Consider the following 22,810-nt stretch of genomic DNA (forward strand, 5'->3'; position numbering starts at 1 on the left):
GGCAATCTCCGAGTATGTGAGTATGGATCTGGCATTATTGGGGAATGGAGGTCCCCTGAGTGCCAACCAGTTTAGGGAATTCTGAAACCTGAGGAAAACCCCATTCTAATCTGTTTGGCTTGGTTCCGCTCTGGGTATCGAGCCAGCCATGTGAGATCTTTTGGGGACAGAAGGCCTCGCCAATGTTATTTCGTTGAGCCAAAGATCGACAACTCTAAGGCACCACAAAATGGAAGGGTTTTCAGCCATGTTCTTTCTGAATTTAATATTGTAGTTAAGCCAGACCCAACCACTGTAGCGCTTATGAGCCTTAGTAATTGTATCTAGGTACTGTATTAAGAAGGGACTCATTTCAGGCTCCTTTTCCACAATGACACTCATTAAAATATGAAATGTTGAAATCCAATTGCTTTGAATATTTTGGGATTCCTATCCTTGTCATGCCCCTATTCTACTTTTCTTCAGCTTCATCCTGATCCCTAATCAGAAGAGAAAACATATCTATAAATTCCCTCCTCCAAACATTTTGTCTAATTTTCAGCAGTACTCCCTTAGCAAGAGAATGAACACTGCATAAAACATCTTCACTGAGAGATCCAAATGGCTTCACAGTGAGGATGTCATTTTTTTTTTTGCTCCTCTCCTGTTTAACTATTATTATCTTTTTACTGGTGACTTTATTTTCCTTTGGTGTCGAAGAGGAGAGGAAGGCAAACGGCTTTTGCCTGGCCGCAGCAAGACTCTCAGCTCATCAGGTTCCGATTACCAGCTTTGACACCCTCATCTTGGGGAGCATTGGCTGGCCCAACATTGAAGGAGACTGCGGGCCTTGGGAGTGAAGTTTTGCTCAGCCCTGTTGACCGTCACCACCTCCATAGCCGTGAAATTCCCAGGCATCAGCAGTGTGTCAGACCTCTGAGAGAATGTTGTCTGACACGACCAGGGGCATGCCAGCTCTTCAGGAAGTGCTCATGGCTTGTCTCGGTTCGGGGTGCCGTGGGGAACCCGGTGGGAAGTTGTCTGACTCGTCGGATCGGCCCATTACCGCCGTTTCCGCGGACCAACTGCCGACTAACCGCGGCCCGTCCGGAGTGTGTTGCACCATCATCCATTCACCTTCGCTCACTTCTGCCCGCTGGGATAGCGTGTTTTATTTTGTCCGTGCTATCAGGTGCTCGCCGAGTCTTCTCCACTCCTCTCTCCAGCTGCGGCTTTCCTCATAAATTTCCACCATAGCAATTTGGGACGCGCAGTGTATGAGTCACAAACATGGGAGGGAGCGCCAATACCCGGCGGGTCTCCATTGAGGTGGACGTGAATGATAACAAGACGGAGGTGCAAGGCACCAGGTTGGCTGTTAATGTGATTATCGATATGAAGAAGCCTAGTGCACCTGCTGCAAGACCACAGCTGCCATCGTCTGATTCTTCTGGCTTTAACAGTGTATGAGGCAGAGCTGAAACAGACATCAGCTGCAGATCTAGCACTGGAGCAAGCTGGAAGTGCATCTGAAGCGCAGAAGAGGTTAGAGGAAGATAGCCACTTTGCCTGTGAAGGAATTATTATACTCCTAGAACTTGGGAAGAATGTTGCTAATATGCTCCTTACTAGTGCCTCGACGGTTGGAGCTGCGGAGGAGGACCGTTTGAACCACCATCTTGGATCCTGCGCCGTTGACCCCGTTGCAGGTGTTGCCTGGCTCCAGCTTTCGTCAGCCTCTGGTGATCATTGCTTCTCTCCTGGCTGCATGCTGCTGCTGTTTTTCTCTGTGCTCGTTCGAGGATCGCCTTGCCTGAACCTGTTCGAGCCCTCTGACTTGCCTGGATCTCCATCATCCTTGGCTCGCCTGGATTTCTGCCGACCATCTTAGTCTCTCTTCCCTTTCCCTTCTTACCCTGTTTTATGTCCCCAACTATTCTAATGTAACTGTATTTATTTCAGTAGTTCATTGTAAGCCGCTTTGAGGCTGCACAACTGCGGCAAAAGGCGGGGTATAAACGATCTAAATAAATATCATTGAGGGAAGAGAGTTTGGTCCTGAAACCTGTTGGTTTGGTAGAGGGTGCAATGGGAGAAGGGATTATTCCATCAGTCCCACCCTTGCAAAGGCTCTCTGAGGTAACTCTCAATAACATTTTGACCATGCTGAAATCCATTTCCCAGATCTGTGCAGGAATTTCCCCTGAAGTCCATAAATAGGCACAAAGGAAAACCAAATGTGAAGAGGAGTTGAAGACCCAGACAGGTAAGTTGAACTTACTAGATTCTTCCATTCAGAAGTTTCAAAGTGTTCAAGTGTTTTGGGTTCAAGATAAATTAATGCTGCAGTGAAAAATTGAGAATTTGGATAACTAGGCATTTAAACTTACGACTTCTGAATTTTCCTAAAATTCTGACTGTTACACCTAAAGATTCATTTTATAGGTTTCTAAAAGAATAATTTAAAGTATGCTTTTTCTGGACTTCCATTGTTACATAAAATATATCATTTGCCAGTTTTCAAATGTTCTAGTTCTCCTGTTGGTAAATGCTTGGTAGAAATGACTGCTGATTAGTTTAAATTTAACTAGTATCTGAAAGTTCGGTCGAAGAGAGAGTTTCTAAATCAACTTTGCTTGTAACTTTTGTATTTCAGCAGGATAAGGATGCATTTATGCACCTTTTTTTCAGGTCTTTGTAAGTTCTATTTTTTGATGGGAAAATCTCTATCTTTCCGGACATTTCCAAGTGGACTCAATCTAGGAGGAAGAAGTTTCTGTCTTTCAAACAACATGTTATTGCTTTAGAAGCTAAATTTCAATTAAGATACCCGTGTAAATGTTTGGTCTATTTGGACCAACATTCCTATATATTTTATGATCCTGCACAGCTTCAATTTTTCCTTGAAGGTAAAGGAGTAACAGGGTTCTGATAGGTGTAAGGGGGTTCCTCTTTTTGAAGTTTGGTCATATATTGTTATAGGGGGATGTCCACTGTGTATCTTATTTGTTTTTCTTTCCTTCTTAAGTATTATTCCTTCTAAAATGTGAATTGTGATCTCTCTCCCATATGTGGTCTAACAGTTTCAAGTCATTGTTTCTATTATTGACTGACTGAGTTTATATTGTATTATTTACTGAATCTCTGTTTCCTAGTCAATTTTTTTTTGATGTTTATAGAAATTTGTAAAAAAAAAAAAAATCCTCGCCACCTAGTGTTATGCTGGGAGCTGCTTGCAACTGAAACTCTGGAGTTGTTTGGGACACCGGGGAATGAGTGTTGCCCCTGCCTCATGTGCAACAACGTTCTCGTGTGTGCGCTATGCTTTCCTTATCTACCCACGCTTTGTACACAGCCAAACTCTGCTGCTGCTTTCATTTGCTTAAATGAAATTGGAGTTCTGAATAATATTTGGCAAGGATAGTTCATTGTCCTCAGTCCTGACTGCGTATTAGTGATGGTGTGAAACTCGCCCGGGACACACACAATGGTAATGCTAAGTAGGGTAGCATCTACTAGAGGTACCGTGTCCACGATATTATCTTCTGGCTTAGGAGTTCTCCGCAGCTTATGACGCACAGCATCCAAATCATATCTGTTCACGTGCTGGTTCAATTTGTGGGTGAGATCCTAAATACCCTTCTGATTGGACCCCTCTGCTGGTGATTGCTGTCTGGTATGTGATGAATATGCAGGGCTCTTCTGAGTGGTTGACCGCATAGCTCATTTGTTGGGTGCCTTTCGGGCTTGCGCGTATTTGTAGCTCTCTTTTTTTTTTTTCTTCTGGAGGCATGGCTGCAAAACAATGCTAAACAGAGAAAACAAATGTTAGGAGAGGCAACTTTTAAATAACATGGCCACTATATTATCCTACATACCAAATGGCCGCCGCTAGAGCCACACACAACTGAGCCACCGAGAACCGAATGGATTTTAACAGTCCCTGATGCAGGCTTCTGAGGGGCTAGCGGGGATGCCGAGGGCATGCGCTACAGTCCATCGGCCCCTCCTGTCTAGCCAAGCATACAGCGTCTAGCGCATTGTGCGGTAGCAGATGAAAGCATTACAGGGAGATCCACAGCAAGATAGAGGAGGCGAGGCGCCGAGCCGCCCCGACACATGCTGCCGAGAAAAACAAGGTGAGAGGGGAAGTTTTTTTTTTTCCCCCATCTTTGCTGATTCCGGCTTGCTGTTGTGGTGCTGTAGCTGTCCCGATATGTCCCAAATATGGCACTGGGATATGCAGTCAAATGTTGTTTTTTTTTTTTAATTTAGCCGCTGTTCCTCTGCCCCACACCCCCTCCCTTTCTTCCCTTCTCTCCTTATCCCTCCCCTCCCCTTTCTTGCACCAATCTCCCAGCCCTGATTTTTTTTTTTTAATTTTTTAAATCCCATCCTCCCTTTCCTCGCTTTCAGTTGATGCTACCTAGTGCTGCCCCCCGTTTGTGTAGGCTCTTGCTTAAAATGCCGGGCCTCTGCCTTTAATCACCGGTATCTGTGTTAGACATTGCTTATATGTATTCTGTATATATCATATGTGCAATGCCCAAATCTATTTCAATTTGTGGCATTGTTTGATCGGGTGTTTATAATAATGTGGATTATGTTGGTTTTATTGAGTATACATGTCAGTATAGTGTCTGATTCATTTGTATATTGATTTTCTTATGTTTGATGTTTTAACTTAAAATTGCTAAGATTTTAAAGTGTTTTTTAAATTGTGTATCTATACAGTTATTTATTACTACTACTACTAATCATTTCTATATTTCTGTATTCATTTGTGGTGCCTACATCATTATTTCTGTTTGGACCTTGTCTATAAACAGGTTGACTCTTGGGAGTGAAAAAATATATCTGTCATTGGAGTCCACATTATAATAAAAAAAAAAATTCCCTATTGTGGTATATTTTATTTTGTGCTGCCTCACCCTTCATATTTTATGGATTTTCTTTATATTGAAGACACTTAAAAGGGAGGGGGAAGAACAAGAAGGGACCTGCTGGGCTACGAGGGGAAGGACATGTCCTGTGTTAATTGGATACTGGTACTGAACATTACTAGTCTCTGGATAATTTGCAGCTCTGTCCCCAGATTGCCCAGGTGCCATCTTCAGCAGCATTATTTGGATAATAGCATTGAAAATCCAAGTATGGCCCTGGTGAATAGCAGTTATCTGATTAGCAACACCTGATAAGGGCCATTGAATATCGGGCTGCAAGTAAACCACTAGATCAGTGATTTCCAAACCTCTCTTGGGAGAACTCCAGCCAGTCAGGTTTTCAGGATATCCACAATGAATATACATGAGATTAGGTTTCCATCCCAAAGTTACAGTGCATGTAAATCGATGTCATGAATATTTATTGTACATATCCTGAAAACCTAACTGGCTGGGATTCCCCTAGGACAAGTTTTGGAATCACTGTACTAGATAGTAGATAGTTCTCTATCCTTTGCCTCAGTAGTGTCTCTGAATTTTTCCATCAGTGAGATAAGATTAACTTTGTAGGTTAAACTTGTATTTAAACACTATTTGATTGACAGACTTGAGGTAATAATGTATTGAGAGAAAGATGACTTTGGTGGTACCTGTGATCAGTGTTCTCTCTAATTTTTGCTGGTCTTTGTGCGCACAAAAAACATTTTCGCTCTGGTTTACTAAGCAGCCCTAGCGGCTGTCCATGCGCCAGTGCCGACATGGCCCATTCACAGACTCCTTTGTGTGCAAGTCTTCAGCCTTGACTCGATGTGTTCGGTATGGCCTAGGTTTACAAAGGAAGCCAGCAAACATTTTGTGCACGCAGTTGCTAGGCATGTCACATGCGCATCTTAGCTATGATTAGCTGTGGTACCTGTCCCAGCCTTTTGAGTCAGTTTGATAAAGCCAAGTCTGTTAAGTATCGGGTGAAGCTTAGCCTGTTTCAGGCAGAATTGACTGAGCTCATACATATATGATCTGAGAGAGAGAAAAAAAACTTTAAAAAAATCATTTAAATACATTTTCTGCACATTACTCTTATGAAACATTCTGCAATCATAATGTTACTTTTCTTTTCCGTTTTTTTTCTTTCTTTATGCAGCTCCAAATTTTCAAGGAGGCTTGATTGCAATCTTTGTTACATTGGCCCTAGTGATCATTATTGCCGTATTGACCTATAAGGTCTTCAAGGTTGACATTGTACTCTGGCATCGACAAAGCTGTCTTTATCATCATTCAAGTAAAGAAGGTATGTGTTTCTGAACCTTGCATCTCGTGTCTATTGTATTTTTATAAGCACACATGTGTTAGTATGTTACAGATGGCTGTAATGTAGGTTTAGCAATATTTGTGTTCTGTAGGCTGTAGGTAGTTTCTAAAATATATTGCGTAAATTTCAATTGTTCTGCTTGCTAACATCTATGAAAGAACCTAGTTGTTATACCTATATAAGTCCATAACAGGAATGCAGCCTTGATCAACTGGAGGATCAATCAACTGTCTGGAACTGTGACATCTATCACAAACCCATCTAAAACATATTGTTTGAAAGCTGTCATACTATCCAAAGCATATAAATTTACTTTCTCTGAGGACAAGCAGGCTTTGGCGTTCTGACATCTGGGTGACATCATCCGATGGAGCCCGGTACAGACGCTGGCTAGCAAGTAGTGTAGAAGTTTCTGCCAGCTTTCCACCGTGCATGCGCTGGTGCCTTCCTGCCCAACGCATGAGTGCAGGTACCCCAGTTTTTGTTTTTCTGTGGAGCTGAGAGAATGCGGTTTTGGTTCTCCTTTTGCAGTGCGAGACACTTGTTCATGCCTTCCCATATGGATTTTTTGCCTTAGTTCTTCCTCATTTTGTTCTTCTTTTATTTTTTCCAAAAAGCTCCTTTCATTTTATTAGTGTATTTTGGCTATTTTAAGTTTCCTTTCTCTTTCGGGTGTGGCTGTGCTGTTAGGCTGCAGCCCTGGCCTCAGTTTGAACTTTGCCCCTTTTTCTTTGTTCAAGATTGAGGAGTTTAGCTGCAGTTCTTTTTTTGATGTCTCGGAAGACCCCCGGTGGCTTCAAGAGGAGAGAACTCAGCGGGCGCAGAAGGGTCAACAGGAGCAACTTTTTGGCTCCTCAAATGCCGATACATCGATTTCAGCACTGGTAGCATTGACCTCAGTGGCTCCTCATACTTCTATATCCACTGGGAGCACGCCGGTATCAAGGAGGTCTCCACCTGTCTCGTCATCAGGCGCTGATAGCAGGCCCCAGGACTGGTTTGCATTGGACCTAACACCGAATGCACATGTTAATTGGATACTGGTACTGCCCAGTTCACAATTGGAATCAATTCGTCGATTCATTTTGGACGAATTGATTCAAATCTATTCGTTTTGGAAAAAAATCGGGAATCCCGATTCAGGATTTCCCCACCTCCCTCCCACCCGCTGTCACCCAAGCCTCTGCAGCTGCTGAGGGAAGCAGCAGCAGTGAGAAGATAAATTTACCATAGCAGGGCCCAAGGTCTCTATTGTTGTCACAGGCAAGAAAGTCTCTCTATTGGTGTGCATCCGGAACTGACATCGGAGGGCAGGACCGGCAGTCGAGCCAAGCAAGGAGGTTTAATAGACAGGAGCAGATGTGAGCCTATCTAGTCCACTGCAAGCAAGTAAGCCAATTTGGTTAATCTGTGTGTCCAGCCCCCACGCAGCCATCATTGCCATATGCTGAAAACAAAGCAAGCAAACCTATGAGCTGCTGGCAAGTTCCACATTGTCGTTCTTTATTGTTGGTCCACATCTGTAACAAGTCTAAAACTGTTTCAGTTGGATAGGCAATGCCTTAAAAGGTGGAGGAGAAAAGAAATAACAATTGAATATCACTAAAACTGCTTCACAAATTATTGTAGCTGGTAGAAACAGCAATTATAAACTCTGTAGTTTGTGCCCATTTTTCTTCACTGTTCTTCTATACAATACGGATGGCCAGATTTTAGTGAGGATATCCTGTTTTCTTTTTTTTAGTTCCAATATTTTTTATTTGATTTTATCAATGAAACAAAACACAAATGGCTAAAATGTTAGCCAGTATACAGATATGAACAATAAACTGAGCATCAAACAATATACACATCTGATACAAGGTAAAAATATTAGTTATGATGATTACAGATTAGTAACGATGGGTAGGTAGTCATATCGTGAAAACAGACAGTTAAGAGTACATATCTACACAAGAGTACCACATATTTGATCTTGAAGGGGAGTCCATATTTTCCTGTATTTAGTTATTGAATTATACTTCTCAGCCGCTGCATATTCATACTTGGCAAGTATGCATACCGAGTTCCACCATGTTAAGTAGGTAGCCTTGGATAAGTCTTTCCAGTAGAAGAAAAGTATTCTTAAGGCCGTTTGGAGAAGTATATCTAAAAGTTGTGATTGATATTTATCCAGTGGACAATGTATAGCTAATGATCCTAATATGGCTATTTCATATGAAAAGGACTCCGGGATCTTCAATGTAGATGATATGGAGGGGCATTTTCGAACGGGGACGCCCATCACTAAGATCGCCCATCTATGAGGACGACACGGCAAAGGGGCGGGGCCAACTATTTTCGAACGAGATGGGCGTCCATCTTTCGTTTAGAAAATATGGTTGGGGGCGCCCAAATCTCGACCTAAATGCTGAGATTGCCGGATTTAGAGATGGACGCCCTTGGTTTTCCCCCATAATGGAAACTGATGGCGCCCATCTCAAAAATGAACCAAACCAAGGCATTTGGTCATGGGAGGGGCCAGGATTCGTAGTGCATTGGTCCCCCTCACATGCCAGGGCACCAACCGGGCACCCTAGGGGGCACTACAGTGAACTTGGCAAATTGGACCTAGGTGCATAGGTCCCTTACCTTGGGTGCTGAGCCCCCCAACCCCCCCCCCCCCAAAAAAAAAAAACCCACTCCCCACAACTATATACCACTACCATAGCCCTAAGGGGTGTGAAGGGGGGGCACCCACATGTGGTTACAGTGGGTTTCTGGTGGGTTTGAAAGGGCTCCCATTTTCCACCACAAGTGATGGGTCTGGGTCTGCCTGCCTGAGGTATACTGCACCCACTAAAACTGCTCCAGGGACCTGCATACTGCTGTCATGGACCGAGTATGACATTTGAGGCTGGCATAGAGGCTGGCAAAGAAAGTTCTTAAAGTTATTTTTTTGAGGGTGGGAGGGTGTTAGTGACCACTGGGGGAGTTAGGGGAGTTTATCCCCGATACCCTCCGGTGGTCATCTGGGCAGTTCAGGCACTTTTTTGTGACTTGGACCTAAAAAAAAGGGGCCAAAAAAAGTGGACCAAATTCTCGCCAGGGACGCCCTTCTTTTTTCCATTATCGGTCAAAGCCGGCCATCTCTTAATCACGCCCCGGCACGCCCCTGTCCCGCCTTCACTACCCTTCCGACATGCCCCCGGGAACTTCAGTCGTCCCGGCGACGGAAAGCAGGTAGGTTTGCTCAAAATCGGCTTTTGATTATGCCGATTCTGGCGCCCCTGATAGAAGGGCGCCCATCTCCCGATTTGTGTTGAAAGATGGGCGCCCTTCTCTTTCGAAAATGAGCTGGATGGTGTTCCATATTGATCTCCAATATTCTTGTATGAAAGTACAGGAGTAGATAATATGTTTAAGAGTTCCTTTATCTTTATTACATGACCAGCATTTTCCCGTGTTGTTTTTGGGAACTGATGCTTTTAGTTTGGCAAGTTTACTTGGAGTCCAGGGAGCTCTATGTGCTAGGTAAAACATGGATTGCGATGTAGATACAGATCTAGTAGTATGTGTAGTTCTAAACCAAAATTTATTCCATAGTTGTTCGTCAAATTGAATATTTAAATCATGTTCCCATGATTCCATAATATTAATAGGTGCTTTGAATTTTGCTTGTTGAAATATTTCGTACCATTTGGAGGCAGCACCTTTAGATAACATTAAAGTTCTACAAATTTGCCAGCAACTAGGAGGATCAGTAGAAAGTTTAGTAATGTCAATAGTAGCAGTTATGCAGTGCTTAAGTTGTATCCATTTATAGTGGTGGGTATTAGGCATACCAAATTTCAAACATAGCTGAGAGAAGGGAACCCAGGTTTTGTCTTTTATAATATCATTTAATGACCATATGCCGGCTTTTTTCCATAAAGGCCAGTTTATACAAGCTTTGTTAATTTTAAAGGTAGGATTGTTCCATATTGGGGTAAATATGGAATGTCAGTGTCTTTTTAAGAGTATCAAGTTCATTGAATACAGTATTAAGAGTTATAAGCATACCATTCTTATTTAACTTAGCATATTGAGACCATGTAAAGGCACATCTTTATGTTTATGAGTTTCTATATAGAACCAAGAAGGGTAATTATGTAGTTCCTCTTTAAGCATAAATATTGAATTCTGTTTCAGAAGAAAAGACGTGATAGTCATAAAAACTAGGAAAATTTACTCCACCATTTATTGGACTAGCTTTTAATTTCTTTATGGCTATTCTTGGGGTCTGTTTTGCCCATAAAACTTTTATTAATTTTGATTCAATTTTTTTTTATAAATAGTTGATTTTAATAATATTGGTAACATGCTGAGAGTGTAGTTGATTTTTGGTACAATCATCATTTTTATGGTTTCAAGTCGACCCCACCAATTGAGCCTTAATGGTGACCATTTTTGTGTTAGGTTTTCAGTTATTTTCATTATATTAGTAGTATTAAGGTTAAGAGTGTCCTCTATAGTTGGACCAAACAGAACTCCTAAATATTTAATTTGATTTTCATGCCACTGAAAATGATATTGCTGAATTTCATGCTTTAAACGTACACAATTTATAGGTAGTAGTTCTGTTTTTGTAGTATTTAATTTATATCCAGAGATCTCTGAATATTTCGATATTAGCTTTAATAAGTGTGGAATTGAGGTAGGTGATGTGAAAATGAGTACATCATCAGCATATGCAGCTAACTTAAAATTTTGTTGATCAATCATTACACCCTGGATGAGAGGATTTTGATGAATGGCTAATAACAAAGGTTCAAGCACTGTATTAAATAATAAAGGAGATAAAGGGCAACCCTGTCTAGTACCTCTAGTTGGATTAAAAGGTTTAGATATGACATCATTTATTTGTATATATGTAGTAGGAGACAAATATAAGATCTTTATTAATTTAGTAGAAGATTCCGAAAAACCATACCATTTAAGAACTTGGAAATAATATGGCCACTCAACACGGTCAAATGTCTTTTCAGCGTCTAGAACTACTGCAACCAATGGGTTGGAATGTTCTTGGGCATGTACTAATATATTAGAAAAGAGTCTGGTATCAGATGAAGATCTACCATGCATGAAACCAGTTTGATCTGCATGGATTATTTTGGGTAGAATGTTCTGTAGTCTTTCAGAAAGTATTTTAGCAAATCTTTTGGCATCTAGATTAATTAAAGAAAGAGGTCTATAATTTTGTACTAAAGTAGGATCTTTGTCTGGTTTCAGAAGGACAACGATGACAGCTTCAGTAAAAGAGCCTCTGATGATACCCATTTCTATCATATGATTATAGTAATCACAGATTATGGTAGACAAAAGTGTTTTAAAGGCAGAGTAGAACTCTATAGGTAAACCATCAGGTCCCGGTGGTTTTTTTTGACGCCATGTTTTGGATGGCATCATTGACATCATCAGTTGTAATTTTTTTTGAGAGTAGTTTATCTTCTGATGAGATAATAGGGTGTTCTAATTTTTCTAAAAAAATCATATTTGGTTCTTTAACAAAATTAGATGTATATAGATTTTTATAAAAAGATTGGAATCTGTTAGCAATATCAGAATTATCAGTTAAAGAAATATTGTTCTCATCCTTTATAAGTGCTATAGTATTTTTTTCTTTATGAGATTTTAAATAATTAGCAAGTAGTGACCTGATTTATTACCTTCATAGTAGTATTGAGCATTTTTACTAATTGTTTCCTTACTAGCTTTAGAGCCTAATATTTTATTTATTTATTTGTTGCATTTGTATCCCACATTTTCCCACCTATTTGTGGCTTACATAGTACCGTGAGGCGATCGCCTTCTGGAATGACAAATACAGTGATATTATGGTATAATAAGGTGCATGTGTGACGGAAACATAAGAGAATAGAAAGGAGGAAGTGTCAAGTTATGTCCAGTTCAAGTATTAGTATTGTTGTGTTGCAGGAATCAGGCATTTAAATTGGATCATTAGGGTATGCCTTTTTGAAGAAGGTAGTCTTTAGTGATTTCCGGAAGTTTGGTAGGTCAGACGTTTTCGCTGCATTTGGTAGTGCGTTCCAAAGTTGCGTGCTTATATAGGAGAAGCTGAATGCATAGGTTGATTTGTATTTGAGTCCTTTGCAGCTTGGGTGGTGAAGGTTTAGGTATGAGCGTGTTGATCTTGTGTTTCTAGTTGGTAGGTCGTTGAGGTTTAACATGTAACCCTGGGCTTCACCGTAGATGATTTTATGAACCAGAGTGCAGATTTTGAACGCAATGCGTTCTTTGATTGGGAGCCAATGTAGTTTTTCTCGTAGGGGTTTGGCACTTTCAAATTCTCATTTTACCAAATATAAGACTGGCTGCGGTGTTTTGAGCAGTTTGGAGTTTCTTTATGATTATTTCTTTGCATTCCGCATAGATTCCATTACAGTAGTCTAGGTGGCTCAGTACCATTGATTGTACCAAGTTGCGAAATATTTCCCTTGGGAAGAAAGGTTTTATACGTTTGAGTTTCCACATTGAGTGGAACATTTACTTTGTGACAGATTTCGCTTGGCTTTCTAGCGTGTGGTTTCGGTCTATTGTGACTCTGAGAATTTTCAGGCTGTCTGAAACAGGAAGGGTGTAGTCTGGGGTGCTTATGTTAGTGGGTTTATTCGTGTTGTATTGGGATGAGAGGATGAGACTGTGTTTTTTCTGCGTTGAGTTTTAGTTGAAATGTATTCGCCCATGAGTTCATGATGTTCAAGCTGAGTTTGATTTGATTGTTGATTTCTGTTAGATCATGTTTGTAAGGGATGTATATCGTGACATTGTTCGTGTAAATGTACGGGTTAAGGCCTTGGGTGGATAAGGACTGAGCTAGTGGGGTCATCATTAGGTTGAAAAGGATCGCTGATAGTGGTGATCCTTGGGGTACTCCACAGTCTGGTTTCCATGGTGGTGATATGTTCGAATTTGATTTCACTTGATATGTTCTAGTGGTTAGAAAACCCTTAATCCAACCAGGTATATTTCCACCGATTCCGAAGTATTCTAGAATGTTTAGTAGTATGTTCTGGTTAACCATATCGAACACAGTAGACATGTCGAATTGTAGGAGAAGTATGCTTTTGCCGGTTAGGAGAGTAATTAGGACTGTTTCGGTGCTGTGGTTGGAGCGAAATCCTGATTGTGATTCGTGTAGTATTGAGAATTTATTTATGTAGTCGGTGAGCTGTTTGGTTACCATGCTTTGGATGGCATCATTGACTACCAGTGGGGTAGATGCTACTGGGCGGTAGTTGGTGATTTCATTCATTTTTTTTCTTTGTATCTTTTGGAATTGGGGTGAGTAGGATGTTACTGTTTTCCTTAGGGAATTGTATTTGAGTTTTGCTAAGTTCTTCTAATATAGCTACATTAGAGGTATCATGAATATGTGCAGACTCTAATACTTTTATTTTTTTTCTAATGTCAACATTTCTTTTAATTTTTTTATTACTAGTTGCTACAAAAGTAATTATAGCACCTCTGATAAAAGCTTTGAAAGCATCCCAGAAGTTGTGCCAAGAGGTATGGCTAGGTGAATTAAAACGAAGATATTCTTCTATTTCTTTGGAGATTTTTTTCTATGAATTCTGGGTTAGTTAATAATGTGGAGTTTAACTTCCAACTAGGATTATTTGTTGAAGTTTGACCCATTTGAATTTGAAGTGTGATATGAGCATGATCAGATAATAAAATATTACCAATGCTAGTATTGTGTACATTAGATATTAGGGAAGAAGAAATGAGAAAATAATCAATTCTAGAGTAGGAGTTGTGAGGATTTGAAAAAAAAACAAAACGTATAATCAAGTTCTGTTAAATGTGTAAGTCGCCATATATCACAGAGTTTAAATTGTGACATTAAGTCCTGAAGATTTTGTAAAGCTTTTGGGGATTTATATGGATATTTAGATTTCCTATCTATGGTGGGATTAAGTATTGAATTAAAATCACCCCCTAAAATACAAGGAGTATTACCTTCCTCTGCAAGTAGATCAGCTAAAGATAAAAAGAATTCAGGGGTATCAGAATTTGGTGCATAAATATTTATCAAAGTTAATGGATTATTGAGTATTTTAATATTTATTTTAACCCATCTACCTATATTATCATTTTTGTAAGACAGTATAGCTATATTTTTGTGTTTTTTTAACTAATACCATAACTCCATTTTTGTTCCATATTGCTGGAGAGAAAATAGGAGGGTAAAACTTTTTAATAAATATTTTACTACATTCAGTCGAAGATAAATGAGTTTCTTGTAACATTATTATATCAGGGGAAGATTTTGAAATATAGTTCAATATTTATTTTCTTTTGATGGGGTTCTTTAGACCTTTTACATTAAAAGAAATCTTATTAGTCATGTTAAAAGTTAGAGATGTAGCTCAATTAAGATTAAGATAGCTCCCATCATTTAGTGGTAATAAAGTTATTCTTATGCTTATGATAATTAGTTAATACTTGAAATAATAGTTCTTGACAATAGGTAATAATGATAATAATAATAACTAAATGTTCTAGTTATATGGAAGTTGTCATACAGAGCGTATATGTGTAGAAGTAAACAGTAAAACATTGTGATAACCTTATTATAAGAACTTAATCTGAATATAAAATAGGAGACAGAGGCACCAACTGGATTGTACCTTGATCTAGCTTAGCATGTTCTAATTTAAGGTCTATGACAATGCTGAAAGCTAGTTTACATAAAATATTACACAGTAAACATATGGCCATAGAGAGAGAGATATATATAATATAGTATTTGATATTTATACTCAAAGTATATAATCTTAAAGTTACAGTTGTATTTAGAATTATATAAAGAGTGATATTTGGAATTAGATATGGATTCCTGCCTCTGGGTTGTACTTCTTACCGGAATCTACACTGATTGCATTCAGATCACAAAGCACCACTCAAAATATATAAAGGGAAGAGAAAGCAGTTTACATATTTTACGTAAGTCTTAAAACTTAACAAAAGAAAAGTAAAAATTTGTAAAATGTGCTTAAGATAATATAAGAGTAAGAAATAAAAACCTACTTCTTAGCTGTATTCCTTATAAATAGGGTTACCATATTTTGTCCCCCAAAAATGACACGTACCCAGCCCCCACCACACACCCCGCCTCCTTTCACGCCCTTGCTCCACCCCCTGTCACATTTTCCCCTCCCCTGTCACACACCCCATCACTCCCCTTACCTTACTGCCCTGGTGGTCTAGTGACCTCTTCAAGGCAGGAAAGAGCCCCCTCTTTCCTGCTCGGAGTGCTGCCCTGCATGCATCCTTCATGTTGCTGATCTCGGCGCCGATTCAAAATGGCCGCCGACAGTTGAAGTCTCGCGAGGTCACTTCAACTCTTGGCGGCCATTTTGAATCGGTGCCGACATCAGCAACAGGAAGGATGCATGCAGGGCAGCGCTCTGGGCAGGAAAGAGGGGGCTCTTTCCAGCCCCGAAGGCGGAAGAGGTCACTAGACCACCAGGGCAGTAGTAAGTAAGGGGAGGGGAGGCTAGCAATCTGCCCGTTTGTCCTATAGGACGGCCCGCTCACCAGTCTGCTCGTTTGTCCAGAAATTCGGACAAACAGCTGGAGACACTTTTAATTCTTGCTGTGTTGTAAGAGGAGAGCTGTGAAGTATTTTCAATCAGGTCTAATTAAAACGCACATGAAACAATAATCAATGCATGAACACCTGCAGTAATAAGCTGTGTTTATTTGAAAGCCCAGGGGAAGTTCTTCTCCAGAACTCTCTCCCCACCCTCAAGTCTAGGTTCTTCCTCACTTCATCAAGACTGCCAATAAGCATCAGGGCTGTTGATTTCTCTTTGCCAGAGTATCCGAGTGGAAAACAAAAGCTTTCATACACGCAGCTTATCTGCATCTATGAAAGTTGTCTGTGGCATGCGCAGAGCAGCCACGCTTAATGATGGGCTGCTCTGAACATGCTCAGCTGGCTGACTGGCTTTCCCTATATCGCATGCAGTTGAGCCTGTTTGCAAAAGCATTGAGCAGCTCATTTGCATGCAATTCTCTTTGGGAATCCCTCTATTTCCAAATCTGTAATTTTTACTGATTTGGAAATACAGACTGATTCTTAATGGAGACCTTTTGTTCATCTGGACCTGAGAGAATTGTGGAAAATGAAGAGATTATGATCACCTGGGACATTCCCAGTTTCTAACAGATAAAAAGCTGGATACAAGAAAACACATAGTGGTAAAAGAGAAACACCAGAATGGCATTAATCTTAGAGGTGTTGGTCCTAAGCGATTACTCTGTGAATCTCATACAGACAATGGAGATCTTCAAGTACCAAGAAATGCAATCTGAGACAGAAAATGTGGCAGAAAGATACAGAAATATTTCTCCTCATTTTGGGTGCCACAGGCTTGATCAAAACAAATTTCTAAATACACCTAGATTGGTTGTCTATACGTTTTGCATTGTGCCAAAGAGAGCTTTGCCTGGAGTTTTTAAAATGTAAGTTGTACAGCAAGCATTAGCAGTAAATTTGAAAGACTGAGATCATACTCCACATTCCCTGGCTTAGGAGTGAGGGTTCATTCCTGTCATGGTATATGCAGAGCTAACTCATTTGGAGAAATTGTCCTTGAGAGAAAATATATATAATATACCTGTTCTTTTTTCAGAGAAGAGGGAGAAGCCTGTGCCTAACAATTGCAATCTACCTTTGTCCCCTTTGGCTTAGCAGCTTTTCTGTTGGTTTCTATGTATACTGTTTCCCGTTATGAGCACCAAGTTATGTCTCCTTTGTCTCCCATCATGATCAGCAGAATCTGTGTCCTTTCCTGTTCCTTCCTCCTTCTACTATCCACATGACCTGGCCTGCTTTAGAATCTCTGTACTGAGGCCCATCTAATGGCTCACTGGCAGTCCCATGTGGATAATCTGGGTTCAGATCTTGGCTCGGGCCATCTGTTCCCTGTTCAGCCAGAGCTGAAGAAGCTGCAAGACATCAATCTCAACTCAAGCAGAAAAGACTCCCAAGTCATTACGCAATAGTGAGAGTTAGTGGCTAGATATGGGGCCCATATTTGCAAGACAGCAGAAGGAACCCTGGAACATAGTAACAGAGTAGATGACGGCAGAAAAAGACCTGCACGGATTGCATTAGGTGTTGGGAGGAGATATAAAATAGAGAAGATATCTCTAAGCTATTGCAAATGAAAGTTCATGGAACCAGATATCAGCCCTGAGTTTGTTCAATTTAGAATTAAAGAATGAGGAGGAAAGTGCTAGGTTGAAAAATAAAATCTGTCCTGCCTCCACACTCCACATATTGGTTACTTGTTCTTGGGGCTGGCATAACCTTTTGGAAGTAGCATCATAACATGCAAAAAAAAAACTGGAATAACAATCCAGTTTTACAGGTTTGACTTCCTCCAAAAAAAAAAATCCATAGGGCTTAGTTCACTGCCTGGGTTAACCCACAGTACTTTACCGAATGTATTTTATTAAAAGTAATCAGTTGGCCAGAGACGAGCTGCTACCATGGCTTATATATCGAAGTGTAAATGGTTTGTGATTATAGAACGTCTTTATTCATGGAAAAGGCCTCATTAACAAGTCTTGGGCTTTTCCTGAGCACATCACCACTTTTTCTAAACTGCTGGCAAGATATTTTATTGCATTACTTATATTTTATCAGAATATTTTTGGTGTGATTTTAAAAATAACACAATTCTTTCTCCTCTAATTTCAGATGGGAAGATCTATGATGCCTATGTGATGTTTCCAAAAAGCAGAAACACAAAAAGCATTTACTCGGTTGACACCTTTGTATTAAAGGTGCTACCTGAAGTGTTAGAGAAGCAGTGTGGATATAAACTGTTTATATTTGGCAGGGATGAATTGCCAGGAGAAGGTAAGCATATGCCAACAATGTTATATGATGACACTGACATAGTAAATGATGGCAGATAAAGACCAAACTGACTCATTCTGTCTGTACTGTGGCAATTTTGTTCATTTAGTTTATATCCACACAGATATTCCCATGGGGAACCCAACATCCCAGTCCACTTTCCCTTGTGTACCTCACCTAATCTATTAGTTGTATCAGCAATCATTTTGATTTGTAACTGCTGCTCTGTGTATGTTACCCTTAATGTTTTCTCATAAATGCAGTGGTTTTAGGGTTGTGGCTGCCTCTCCCTGCATGTTAACCCAGTGCTTCATTTCCTATAAATAGTCCTTTAAACCAGTTTCCAAACCTGTTCTGCTGGACCTCTAAGATCAGGATTTCTACACAGAAAGTTTATATCTTATATCTGTATATGACTCAAGACTTAGTACTTATTATTTATAGAATGTTGTCGGCACATACTCATGGAATGAGATTTGTATGACACTGCATTTTTTTTTATCTGGATGAATAGTTTACCATAGCATAAAGATAGCTTTAAACTATATAATGCATGCCTGCCCTTGGGAACCTCTTTGCTGAATGTGGGTAGAAACATATACTGTTCCACAGTCCATGTTCTTTTACCAGCCTAGGGTGTGCAATTGTCTAACTGCCTGTTGGAAATTGGAGGATGAGAAATCTAGGAATAACACTGTATTACATACATGTACAATATATGCACAGTCTAAACCAGTCATTTGTTCTAATGAAATTCAGAAAACCATAAATTTTCAAAGAAACTTTACAATAGGAAATGAAATGCTAGACCATTTGAATTACAACCTTTTCCTTTTGTTTACTTTTTTCCTTTACAGCCATCGCTGATGTTGTTGATAAAACCATCAGTGAAAGCAGAAGATTAATAATAATTTTAGCAGGAATAAAATCAAGCAATGACTTCTTTGAAGATGCTTTTGAGCAGCAAATAGCGTTGTATGATTCCCTTATCAGCAATAAATTCAAAGCTATTCTGATTGAATTGGAAAAGATAGCGGACTATACAAATATGCCAGAATCTATTAAATACATCAAACAGAAGCAAGGTGTCGTCAGATGGAAAGGAAATTTCACAGATAGTTCTCTTCTACCAAATACAAGATTCTGGAAAAATGTGAGGTATCGGATGCCGCCAGTGAGGGATTTGTCTTCACAAACGTTGCATTCCAAGTTAATACTGCCTTGTGAATCTCTTGGTATAAAAGTTGCTTAATGTTTTTATAATTCATGACTATTGAAGATTTTTAATGTGTTTTCACATTACTTCCTTGTTTATATCCATAAGGTCACCCTTTTTATCTGACTGCTTCATGAATCCCAAAAGAATTTGCTTACATTACACAATGCAAAGAAGTTCATTTGGTTCCAAAACACTACAGGTTCTGATGCTGCTTACTATGGCACTGTGAAATATTGTGTTGTTAATATGATAATAGTCTGAGATGTATATAAATTGCACACGATACACAGATTTTTTAAAATAGGAATACTATTTTTGAAAGAAAAAAACTTTTGTATGTACGTATCCTTTTAAATAAAACTTTTGCACAATATATTATAAAAATGCCTCGCTGCAATGTATTACATAAATACTGAAGATGAAGAGAAGTTACTTAGCAAGAATGTATCAGGGCACTTATAGAATACAGTATGTGAAGCACGATTTTGCAAAGTGTGTCTTGGGTGGGCATTGGGATGTCCAGGTTCATGTTCACAGAATATTTTACAAAAAAAACCTCTACTGATTTTGGAGCCTTTTATAAAATATATATAAGGATGCAGGGGAACTCGTGTTATTTGCAGGCACATCCAATGGCAACAAGCCCATTTTAGAAAGAAACACATTGAAAAAGTGGCATGCAGGTATTACTAATCCTGCGATATGCATATGTATATTTACTGGCACAAGTAGGTACTATATTCCATAAAACTACTTATATAAAAACCAATTAAGGAGCAGAATGAAATCATTTTTGTTTCTTTCAGTTTTCAAAGTAGTGCTTGTCTCCACATAGGTGGTCCCCTCAATCACTCTTGGAGACCTTGGGTCCAAACGAGTACATAACTGACCTTACCTGACTCAGCTGATGTAAATGCTAAGAAAATAAAAAAAAAAAGTGTGTGTGTGTGTTCCCATTGCAAAATGGGAATACATGCACACATTTTTTGAACCACTGAAACCATGCCTAAATCATACAGTGGTGGAAATAAGTATTTGATCCCTTGCTGATTTTGTAAGTTTGCCCACTGACAAAGACATGAGCAGCCCATAATTGAAGGGTAGGTTATTGGTAACATGTAAAATGAGTTTATCTTGTTGGGAAGACTGGATGGACCGTACAGGTCTTTAGCTGTTGTCATTTACTATGTTACTATGATGGTTGCTGTTACCAGTTTTAACATGCTTGCTGTGTGTGCCATTTTTCAATAAAGAAATTAAAAAAAAAAGACTAAGAAGAACTCGTAAATCTTCACGAGTGACTTAGAAGTTTAAGTTAAGAACTTAACTTAAACTTCTAAGTCACTCGTGAAGATTTACGTGGAGGAAAAATCAGTCACACCAACTATGGCTAGAGTGTCTCAAGGTGTTCATGACATCAATAATTCAAGCACGAGACTTCTTCAATGTATTGGAATCCCGTTATAAAGTATGTCAATCTTATGTGACAATCAAATCCACTCTTATCTGTTCACATTAACTCACCACATAGGAGGAGGAAAAGACTTCAGTGACTAAATCGTCTTACGATAATAATAACTCAGGCAAGCACAGAATCAGCTCCTTTGGAGAGGCTGGTGCTGGTGCAAACAGCAATTCTTTTGAAGCAGCTCCTGCTGAAGCATCCAGTGAAACGGGCAGCTCCAGTGAGCTGATGAGAACAGCTTTGAAGCGTTAAGAAACATTAGCACTGCATTTGTATTGCATTGGAAGCCCCTCGGACTGAACAATATATATTTTTGTGGACATTGCACCTTAACTGAGTCATTGAGCTCTGTACTATTGGGAGTGCAAAGAATAATAAGAAAAAAAAGAGAGAGAAAAAAAGTCTCACCTTTAAACTAAAAGAGGGCAGGTTTTTAGACTATGAATGTGTCAGTTGTGAGGCTATTTGGCAATTATTGTCATAAGCCAATTTAGTCACTGAGGGGCCCTTTTACAAAGCAGTGGTAGGGCTACCGCTCGTGTAGCGCATGCCAAATCAGCAGTAGTTTCAATGTTGGCACGCACTGTTTCCCATGGTAGAAAATATTTTTCTATTTTCTACCATGGGGCCGTTCCTGATGGCAGTGGTGTAGGAAGGGCAAGGTGGTGGGGGCGGTCCGCCCCGGGTGCACGCTGCTGGAGGGTGCAGAGAGCAGCTGCGTGCCTGATGGCTCCGCTGGTTCCCTGCTTCCTCTGCCCTGAAACAGGTTACTTCATGTTCCGGGGCAGAGGGAGCCAGTGGAGCCGACAGGCACGCAGCTGCTCTCTGCACCCTCCAGCAGCCAAGAATGCACCCGGGGGGGGGGGGGGGGGGGGCTTGATGCGCCGGGGAGGTGGGTGTCATTGCACCAGGGGGGGGGGGGTGTCATGCTGCACCCTGGGAGGACAGACGCTGCTGCACCCAAGGGGGGGGTGCGCAGCGGCGATCCACCCCGGGTGGCAGCTGACCTAGGATCGCCACTGCCTGGCGGTAATCAGCAGTGTGGCAACATTGGTGTATGCTGCATGATTACCGCACGTGAGCCCTTAGCGCTAGGTCAATGGGTGGTGGTAAGGGTTCAGGCAGTAAATAGCCATATGCTACCTTTCATTCTAGCGCACGGCCATTTACTGCCCCCATTTAAAAAAGCCTTTTTTTCCCAATCCGAGGTTAAAAAAAATGGCCCAGCACGTGCCAAAAACATGCACCCACACTTTTTATTGTGGCTTAGTAAAAGGACCCCTGAAGTCTTTTCCTCCTCCTATGTGGTGAGTTAATATGAGTGGATAAGAGTGTATTTGAATTTCCCATACGAAGATTGTTTTTTTTAGGGGGGTGGGGGAATTCACAAGCGGTTTTTTTTTTGGATTGTGGGTGTTTAAAGTATGTGTATAACTTGCAACTCTGCCCGTGCTTTACCCTAACTTGACCCAGAACATGCCTATATGCAAATCACATAGAAGTACACGCTGCAATGTCACCAGGCATACTTATTTATGAATAACTCCTGCCTAAAAGGTCTTCTCTTTATTGTAGGCCAAAAAACCTTATAGTACCACAGGCTTAAACTTTCTGCAATATCTGTGGTCCAAACTTATAGAGAGTCTTGCATATTTTTCTCAATAATACTGTAGGTATAGACTAATACTAAACCATCTCCATTATGCACTATTACACTTATCTTTTTAGAAGTGCTATATAATGGATTATGCTGCTCGTTCAGGTATTGCGCTGTGTAGTCCTTCACTTCCCGCTCCGAGCTGACGTTGGCCAGCATTTTGCTGCTTCTTCAGAGTCTCGGGCTAAAGATGGGACACACGCAAAGCTCTCCAGTATTAGTATTAGTCTATACCTACAATATTATTGAGAAAAAAATGCAAGACACTCTATAAGTTTTGACCACAGATATTGCAGAAAGTTTTTAAGCCTGTGGTACTAT

General features: G+C 40.2%; 1 protein-coding gene across 3 annotated transcripts in view; it reads left to right on the forward strand.

Moving 5' to 3' along the window:
* The window catches only part of LOC115469120 (interleukin-1 receptor type 1-like), a 128,630-nt gene extending 108,892 nt beyond the window's left edge, over positions 1-19,738 (forward strand). For all 3 annotated transcript variants that reach the window (XM_030201442.1, XM_030201444.1, XM_030201443.1), the window contains 3 exons: positions 6,064-6,210; positions 17,987-18,148; positions 19,006-19,738. In XM_030201442.1, the coding sequence (XP_030057302.1) occupies positions 6,064-6,210; positions 17,987-18,148; positions 19,006-19,400 (704 nt within the window). In that variant the 3' untranslated portion in view covers positions 19,401-19,738. The remainder of the gene's footprint in view (positions 1-6,063; positions 6,211-17,986; positions 18,149-19,005) is intronic.
* The last annotated feature ends 3,072 nt before the right edge of the window (positions 19,739-22,810 follow it).

Source organism: Microcaecilia unicolor, chromosome 4 (assembly GCF_901765095.1).
Source record: "Microcaecilia unicolor chromosome 4, aMicUni1.1, whole genome shotgun sequence".
Taxonomy (NCBI): domain Eukaryota; kingdom Metazoa; phylum Chordata; class Amphibia; order Gymnophiona; family Siphonopidae; genus Microcaecilia; species Microcaecilia unicolor.